Source organism: Carlito syrichta, unplaced genomic scaffold (assembly GCF_000164805.1).
Source record: "Carlito syrichta isolate Samal-C Ts95f unplaced genomic scaffold, Tarsius_syrichta-2.0.1 Scaffold107891, whole genome shotgun sequence".
Taxonomy (NCBI): domain Eukaryota; kingdom Metazoa; phylum Chordata; class Mammalia; order Primates; family Tarsiidae; genus Carlito; species Carlito syrichta.
This window is the reverse complement of record NW_007051987.1, coordinates 292,596-302,159: the sequence shown is the minus strand read 5'-3', so window position 1 is coordinate 302,159 and position 9,564 is coordinate 292,596. Positions and strand designations below refer to the sequence as shown.

Below are 9,564 nucleotides of genomic sequence, written 5' to 3'. Positions count from 1 at the left end.
CATCTCTACAATAAATAAAAAAATCAACCAGGCATGGTAGTGTGTGCTTATAATTCCGGCTACTCGGAAGGCTGAGGTGGAAGGATCACCAGAGTCTAGCAGGTCGAGGTTGTGGTGGCCGGGAGTGGCCACTGCACTCCAGTCTGGGAGAAAAAAAAAACAACAAATACCTGCTGGGTGTGGTGACTCACACCTGTAATCCCAGCACTTTTGGGGGCTGAGGTGGGAGGGCTGCTTGAGTCCAGGAGTTTGAGACCAGCCTAGGCAACATAGTGAGATCTCAACTTACAAAAAAAAAAAATCAAAAAATTATCTGGGCATGGTGATGTGCGCCTGTAGTCCCAGTTACTTAGGAAGCTGCAGCAGAAGGATCGCCTGAGTTCAAGAGATCGAGGCTGCAGTGAGTCGTGATTGTGCCACTGCACTCCTACTTGGGTGACAGAGTGAGACCCTGACTCAAGAAATTAAAAAGAAAAGGCAGATATTACACTGGCAAAAAATCTCAAGATACTCTGACTGAAGGCTATATCTTCTGCAGAAGTTACAAAAACCAGAGGATTTCCAAAGAGAGAGTCCCATCTCTGTCCTGGGCCCACTAAAGAGCAGAAGTCATGTCAGAGGAAGCCAGGATCTTGCCTTCCTTAGACGGGGGGGGGGCCATTTTCCAGACTGGAGAGAAGGAAACATTCACTGCCACTGAATGAATTTATGTTTGGCCTCAATTCAATTCAATAGATGTTAATTGGGACTTGCCATGTGCCAGTCTTTGTGGTGGCCACTGTGGGGAGGTGTAAAGGGAATCAAATGGTTCCTGCCCACAGAGATTTCAGTGACCTGAGGAAGACAGGTCTATCAAAAAACAACATGAAACCATAAAAAAGAACAGGTGGTACTGGCAAAGACCTCATCTCTACAATAAATCAAAAAATTAGCCGGGTGTGGTAGCGCGCGCCTGTAGCTCCGGCTACTCGGAAGGCTGAGGCGGAAGGGTTGCCGGACCCCAGCAGGCTGCGGTGGCTGGGAGCGGCCACTGCACTCCAGTCTGGGAGACAGAGTGAGACTCCAACTCAAAAAAAAAAAAAAAAAAAGAACAGGTAGTACTCAGTTCTTTGTTTCTGTGATAGATCACTGAGCATTATAGACTCTAAGTCCATCCAAGCTGCTGCAAAGTCCATAATTTTTTCCTTCTTTATGACCATGTAATATTCCGTCATGCATATGCACCACATTTTAAAAAGCCAGTTCACTTTTGATGGGCAGCACGATTGGTTCCGTGTTTTTGCTATCATGAATAATGTTGCAACAAATATGCGTGTGCAGGTATCTTTTGCATAGAGTGATTTGAGTCCCTGAACTGTACCCCACATTTTAAAATAATAATTTTTAAAATAAAATAAAATACAAATAAAAAAAGAACGAACATGTCCTTTGCAGCAACACGGATGCAATGGGAGGGCGTTATCCCAAGCAAATCAACCTGGAAACAGAAAACTGGATACTGCATCTTCTCACTTTTTTTTTTTTTTTTGATTTGGAGTCTCACTCCTTTGCCCAGGCTGGAGTACAGTGGCACACATACTCATGGCCACCCCAGCGGTAACCTTCTGGGCTCCAGTGAGCTTTTCACCTCAGCCTTCTGAGTAGCTGGAACTACAGATGCATGCTACCATGCCTGTCTATTTATTAAAATTTATTTTATTGTAGAGACAAGGTCTCGCCAGGTTGCCCGGGATGGTCTTGAACCTGAGGGCTCAGGTAATCCACTCGCCTCGGTCTCCCAAAGTGCTGGGATTACAGGCTGAGCCACCGAGCCCGGCCTGTTCTCACTCTTAGGTGGAGTTAAACACTGGGGACACATGAGCATAAAGATGGGACAACAGACACTGGGGACTCCTAAAAGGGAGGGGACAAAGGTATCATGTTCTTTGGGTGATGGGTTCAATAGAAGTCCAAATTTCACTATCAGGAAAAATATCCATGTAAGCAACCTGCGTATGCACCCCCTGAAAAAAAATCTCCTCTCTGTGAGTGCTTTAAGAATTCCAGAAGCCGGGCTCGGTGGCTCAGCCTGTAATCCCGCGCCTTGGGAGTCTGAGGTGAGTGGATTGCCTGAGCCCGCGGGTTCGAGACCCGCCTGGGTCTCAACTTGGTGAGACCTCATCTCTACAATAAATCAAAAAATTAGCCGGATGTGGTAGCGCATGCCCGTAGTTCCAGCTACTTGGAAGGCTGAGGCGGAAGGATCGCCGGAGCCCAGCAGGTCGAGGCTGTGGTGGCCGGGAGCGGCCACTGCACTCCAGTCTGGGTGACAGAGTGAGACTCCAACTCAAAAAAAAAAAAGCATTCCAGGTGCAGTAGCTATAAGTTACAGAAAAATACAAGGCAAGGGTGACATTCATGTTTATAGAAAAGAGTGATGTTTTAGAAAGGAAACCAATTTCCAAAGACAGAGCAAGGTGGCAGGGAACAGCATGGAAGAGCCGAGGCCGCGCAGGAGAGCATGTGGGTTGGTGGAGGCATCCTGCCTCACCCAAGGCACCTTCCCACATGCCCTCAAAGGATGGGACACAGGAGTGGCAGACTCAGTGCCCGCAGGGACCAGGCTGTTAATGCAAATGGGGGAAACAGCTGAAGTGATCCCAGGGCATGCAGAGGACTGTGGCGCAGGGGAGTCTGACACACGTGGCAGGTCTTCATAAATAATGGCTGAGCCGTCAGGGGTGCTGAGTTTGGCTCCAGGTTGGCTCCAGTGGATGGATGCCCACGAGCACATTTCCTGTCGCAGAAGGTACCCTCGGTTTACCCGCTGATAAGCAGTGCCAAAGCCTCCGGGGCCCATCACCCCCACCCCAATGGATCAACCTCGTTTGCAACCCACAGATGCCTCTCACCAATAAGCCAGCGTTTTTGATGGCCAAGGGAAGCCCCAGAAGCCCAGTGCCGATGTTGCATTTCAACAAGTGGATCAAGGTTTGCATCCTCCTGTCGGGGGAGAAGAGGGAGGCGAGAGGGCAAAGTTAGTGGAAGGGAGGGTGGCCCAAGGCTCGTGGCATCTCCCCAGCACCTGTTGGGAAGAAGAACAAAACCCGATGATGTGGACTCAGGGACAGCTTTCAGTCCCAGGGATCTGTCCTGGAACATCCGACCGGTGGATGATCCTAGTTCTGGTGACTCGACAAATATTTAACCCACACAACTCCAGAGAAAAAGTTCATATGCATTGCCACCATTTTGGATAACTCCCCAACACCAGCTGGTTCATTAATGAACCTGATGATTTCTTTCATGATCTATGTACTCAAATGAGAATTATTGAGACTAGGGCAGCCCCCTTGGGTCCCCTCCCACGATGGGAGCTTTTCTGTTTTCTCAATTAATCCCACTTTCTCACCTTCAAAAAAAATTATTGAGACTAACACATGTCTAACATTTAGATAGATAGTGAAAAATTAGTAATAATTGCCTCAATTTACAGAGTATTTATTGGCATTAGGTCATGTATTAATTCACCAGAGGAAAAAACCCATCAATTTCTTGCAGCCTATGTAAATAGTTACTGGCTTTAGTTTGCACCTTCCTCTATTTACCTGAACAATATTCATTGGGAAGATGAAGCGCCCTGTAATATAACCATGCTATGCACTGGAGAAAGTTTAGTAACAATTGCCACGGTGCATGCAGAGTTCAAGGTGACTGCAGGGTGCCAGGTGCCAGGGTTCTATTTTTTTTTTTTTTTTGAGTTGGAGTCTTACTCTGTCGCCCAGACTGGAGTGCAGTGGCCGCTCCCAGCCACCACAGCCTCAAAACTGCTGGGCTCCGGCAATCCTTCTGCCTCAGCCTTCCTAGTAGCCGGAATTGCAGGCATACGCTACCACACCCGGCTGATTTTTTGATTTATTGTAGAGACGAGGTCTCGCTGCCCAGTCGGGTCTCGAACCCGCGGGCTCAGGCAATCCACTCACCTCAGCCTCCCAAAGGCGCGGGATTACAGGCTGAGCCACCGAGCCCGGCAGCCTTTGCCTTTCAATACTGGCCTGGGAGAGGGTCAGGTCGAGAGAACAGGTGGGTCTCTTGGGACCTCTGTGATTTTCTCCATCTCTGCTGGGTCACTCTGTTCCCCTAAGGATGGGGGTACGCATTGCACCTTCACTTACAAGGGAGAACGTTGACTTCTTGCTAACTGCAACTCCTGAAAAATATGTCAAAGTGAAAAAACTCTACTTTTCCCCTTTATCAATTCTTTAGTAGTAATTTCTCCAAAAGATGTGCTCTGTCCCCAGCTTCCTGCCCTCCTTCCCTCAGTCTCCCACTTCTTTGCTGCAACAGTGACAGTGACAGTGACATCACCAGTTGAATCGGAACCACCCAGGCCTTGGAGCACAAATACATGTTGGGAGCTCCCCTAGGACTTAAAAAAATTAGCTTTATTTCTTTTTCTTTTTCTTTTTTTGAGTCGGGGTCTCACTCTGTTGCCCAGGCTAGAGTGTCATGGCACAATCAAGGCTCACGACAGCTGCGATTTCCTGGGCTCAGGTGATCCTTTCACTTCAGCCTCCCGATTCGCTGGGACTACAGACCACCACGTCCAACTAATTTGTTTTTTTGCTTTTGTTTTTATTTCTGTAGAGATGAGATCTTGTTATGTAGCCTGGGCTGGTCTCGAACTCCTGGGCTCAAGTGATCCTCCTGCTTTGGCCACCCAAAGTGCTGGAATCACGGGTATGAGCCACACACCTGGCCAAAAATTAGCTTTAAATTTTCTTCTTGAAAAATAATTCATTGTCACTACAAAAGAAAATGCCCAAATCCCACCAATTGGAAAGAGCCACAGATTATGATGAACATTCCTCTGAGCATGCTTGCTCCTAAATGCCCTGAATTCTACACAAAGAGAACTGCTATACGGGCTTCCTGGATCCTTGACTAATTTTCCTTGGGAATAACGTGTGCCATACATGTTTCCATGTCCATAGACTTCTTCCATCACTTGTGAGGGCTGTGTTTTACTCTATAGTGTGTTTGCATCATACTTTAGTCATTCTCTTCATGTTTCCATATTTTCAATAATATAACCATTGCTTCATTGAAAATTATCGTGCGTACTTGTGATAGTATTTCATTAGAACAATTTCCTAGGCTAGGTGAGGTGGCTCGTGCCTAGAATCGCCGCACTTGGAGCTGTTGAGGTGGGAGGATTGTTTGAGCCCGAGTTCAAGACCAGTCTGGGTTACAAAGCAAGACCTTGTCTCTACAAAAAATCAAAAAAAAAATTAGCCTGGTGTGATGGCATGCTCCTGTAGTCCCAGCCACTCAGGAGGCTGAGACGGGAGGATCACTTGAGCCAAGAAGTTGAAGGCTGTGGCGGGCTATGATCACATCACTGTACTCCATCCTGGGTGACAGAGTGAGATCTTGTCTCTAAACAAAATAAAAGAAAAAGAAAAAATTCCTAGAAGTGGAGTTACTGATCAAAGTATATATTTATTTAATAAAAAAAACTAGATCATAATGCTCACAGTACAAGATTCAAAAGGTAAAACAAAACAAAACCACCAAAAAACATATGGAATGAATATAGATCTTTCCTATTTCTGTCTCTCAGTCCCCCAGTTATCTTCTGCAGAAGCAGCTATTGCTGTCTTGTAGGTGTGTGTGTGTGTGTGTAATTTCAAAGATAGCATCTGCCAATTAAGTATTTGTATTTATTTTTTAAACTTATTTTTTTAAGTTGCAGTCTCACTCTGTCACTCAGGCTGGAATGCAGTGGCACACTCACAGCCACCACAACCTTGACCTGCTGGGCTCAGGCAATCCTTCCACCTCAGCTTTCCAAGTAGCTGGGAACTACAGGTATGTGCCACCATGCCCAGTTATTTATATATTTATTTATTGTAGAGATGAGGTCTCGCCAAGTTGCCCAGGCTGGTCTGGAACCCATGAACTCAGGCAATCCTCTCTCGTCAGCCTTCCAAAGTGCTAGGATTATAGGCGTGAGCCACCGCGTCCAGCCAGTATTTGTATGTTTTACACAAATGACATTTAAGGATTTGACATGCAACACTGATAGAGAAAGGCTCCAATTCAATTCTTCCCAAAAGGACTGGAGGGGGGATATTTCCTGGTGTCCTTATCAACATGGGATTGTCATTTGCAATCTCATTGTGCCCAGAGCTATTATCGATCTGATTAAGATAACAGTCTGATTGGCAAGAAAGTCCTACAGAAAAAGTTCCACGGAGCTGGGCTCAGTGGCTCAGTCTGTAATCCCAGCGCTTTGGGAGGCCGAGGTGATTGAACTGCCTGAGCCTGCAGTTTAGAGACCTGCCTGGGCAACTTGGCGAGACCTCATCTCTACAATAAATCAAAAAATGAGCCGGGCGTGGTAGCGCGTGTCTGTAGTTCCGGCTACTTGGAGGGCTGAGGCGAAGGATCGCTGGAACCCAGCAGGTCGAGGCTGCTGTGGCCGGGAGCGGCCACTGCACTCCAGTGTGGGCGACAGAGTGAGACTCTGACTCAAAAAAAAAAAAAAAAATTCCATGTGTTTGGGTTTGGACAGTAAAGGCAGTAAAGGGGTTTGCACGTGACGTGGTGTTTTCTGAATGGGTCTGGTCGCGGGAGGGAAGAGGGAAAAGAAGAAAGGCAGATGCGGGAGGAGAGGAAAGCAGGTTGGAAGAGGGAAGGAAGAAAGGGAAGGAGGAGAGGCGGGAGCCCATGTCTGCAGCCTGGAGCTCGTGTCGGGAGGACTGCCCTAGCCGGGTGTTTTGCAAAAACCGGGAAACAGCATTGGTGCCCAGAGCCACGGGGCCGATCTTCCCAGCTGCTGCAGGTCTCTTATCCATGTGTGGAAGGAGACAGGATCCGGGGACCCCAAACCCACTATGCTAGGAGGAAAGCTGAGCTTGGGAACTGGGTCCCACACACAAAACTGCCTTCCGTGTGTTCCCAGACAATGGCTGCCACGATGCGGGGCTGCGAGTCACCCGGATGGCCTCCCTCACAAGCTGCTGTTACCCCTCTGTGGACGAGCCCTGAGCTGAGTTCTGTTGGCTCTTCCTGCTCTGTCTTTCCACATGTTTCCATGATCTTATGCGAAATGTTGATTTACTGTGAATCGACCCCCTTTTACATGTGAAAAATGTAAATTTGCTGTGCAGAGATCAAAAGCCTTCACAAGAACATAAACCTTTGCCTCAGTTACCTACCTTGTCCCTACACCTCTTCCCTCTTTCTCCTTCCACTCCTGTTGACTCTTTGCCCTTTCAAAATAGCACTGTCTCAAAGTCCTTTTGGAAGAAAGCACAGATCACAGATGCTGCTGTGATTTGTGTCTCTTTATCCTGGGCATGTGCTACAACTTTCACAAAAATAGCCAGGTGTAGTGGCTCACGCCTGTAATCCCAGCAGAGGAGAGAAAATTGCCTGAGCCCACAGGTTCGAGACCAGCCTGGGCAACTTGGCGAGACCTCATCTCTACAATAAATAAAAAAATTAGCTGGGTGTAGTGGTGCATGCCTGTAGTTCCAGCTACTTGGAAGGTTGATGCGGAAGGATCACCTGAGCCCAGCAGGTCAAGGCTGTGGTGGCTGGGAGACTACGACTTAGAAAAAAGTTCACAAAAATAAATGTCAATATGACTGAGGTGTTCCAGTTACCCTTTTTATGGTTTACACATGCATCTACTATTCAGTGGGGTAAGAGAGAAGAGGAAGTCTAGCCCCGAGCTGCCCAGGGAGCGTACTTGGCTGGCGTTCTGGAAGGGCGGTGGACCACTCACGTTAGCTCAGCCTCGGGGGCAGGGCGGACACTCTCTGTGGTAGCGCTGCTGCTGGTCTTTGAGGGCGACTTAGGCGTGCCATCCAAGGAGCTCAGCTCTTTGTGGCAGTCGTCCTTTTTGAGCAATGGCATCTTCAGTGTGGCGGGTGGATAGCGGAGGCTCAGGGTTAAGACCTCAAATGGACCTCCGATGTGTTTTTCTCCAGTGAAACCATGCTGCAGACCTGAGGCCCGAGGGCACCCGACTCTGGCTGGAGCCCAAGTGTGTCTGTCAATCAGGAATGCAGAAGCAGCAGGAGAAGCTGATGCTGATGGTGCCCCACCTGGTTCCTGGGGGACTTATGAAAGTCCCATCTCAGGGTGGTCCTCAGTCCCCTGCGCAACTGCTGGGTTGTCTACCAGGGCGCACTTGGGTCTCTGGTCACTCCCGGGTTCACCCTCGCCACCGTAGGGCAAAGTGAGCGGCGTAACCGGGAGGAAGACAGCACCATTGGACTGTAGTCCTGGTGCCTAGATGCGGGCCAGGCTCAGCATTCTTCTGCTTCTGCTGAGGAAGAAACCAGTTACCTCACAATGTAGGCTGCCCTGCCAACAAGCTCCTCAGAATCCCGGGTCACAGGGTGGGACAGAGCGGAACTCAGTTACCACCTTCCCTGGACGGAGTGCAGAGTGGTCTGGAGGCCCGGAGCCAAATGCCATGGCTCAGAACTTGTGCACAGGATGGGGTGTATGGTCTGCCGGCTACTTGGAAGGGAGTGTAAGTAAACTTAAAAAAAAATTTGTTCAAAAAATAGTGATTGATAGCCAGGTGTGGTGGTGTGTGCCTCTGGTCCCAGCTACACGGGAGGTTGAGGTGGGAGGATCGCCCGAGTCCAAGAGGTCGAGGCTGCAGTAAGCCTTGATCGTACCATTGTACTCCAGCCTGGGTGACAGAGTGACACCTTGACTCAAAAACAAAATATGTATATATTGAGCACCTAACATATGCCAGGAATTGTTCACCATGGTGGGAATGCATTCGGGCAGAAAACCTACTGTCATTTCTACTCTCATGGAATTTATAGTCTAGTGGGGCAGAGACAGACAGTAAACATAACACACATGTCCGTTGGTGGTAAGTACTATAGAGAAAAATAATGTGACCAAGGAGAGTGAAGAGAATCAACCAGGAGAGGGCTACCATTTTAGGTTGGGGGTTCAGAGAGAGCCTCACTGAGAAAGTGGCATTTGAATAAAGGCTGAAGGAGCTGAAAAGGCATGTCCCGTGGATGTGTTGGGCAAGAAACATCCAGCAGAGGGGACGGTGAGTGCAAAGGCCCTGAGGCAGGCATGTGCTTAGGAATGATAATGAGAACATGTGACTGCCTAGGAGTACACAAAGGAGAGGGAGGTGAGTGGATGGACAGATGTCTATTTTGCCCAGGTTTCTTCTTGCTGCCCTGGCATAATTATTAATAGTGCCTCCTTTCCCTATTAAAAGTATCCTGCAGCTGAGCACAGTGGCATGAGCTTGCATTTCCAGCTACTCAGGAGGCTGAGGCGGAAGGATAGCTCGAGGCCAGCCTGGGCAACATAGCGAGACTCTGTCTCTAAAAATAAATAAAATAAAAATTCTGGCTTGGACGATAAATGACATGGTCACACCAGAGATGCAGTTAGAGAGGTTATGGAAGAGGGATGCCGTGGGGGGTGGGAGAGGGGACCTTGTAGGCCATTGTTGGGCTCTGGCTTTTAGTTTGAGAGGGAGGAGAAGTCACAGAGGGTTCTAAGCAGAGAAGAGACACGATGTGC

At 48.4% G+C, this 9,564-nt stretch overlaps 1 protein-coding gene across 1 annotated transcript in view; it reads right to left on the bottom strand.

The window, feature by feature from the left end:
• SLC36A3 (solute carrier family 36 member 3) overlaps positions 1-8,478 on the bottom strand; it is a 34,007-nt gene extending 25,529 nt beyond the window's left edge. Inside the window, exons 1-2 of the mRNA XM_008067794.2 lie at positions 7,775-8,478; positions 2,892-2,982 (exon numbers count right to left, since the gene is read on the bottom strand). Coding sequence (XP_008065985.1) covers positions 2,892-2,982; positions 7,775-7,905 — 222 coding nt within the window. The 5' untranslated portion in view covers positions 7,906-8,478. The remainder of the gene's footprint in view (positions 1-2,891; positions 2,983-7,774) is intronic.
• Positions 8,479-9,564: the final 1,086 nt, after the last annotated feature.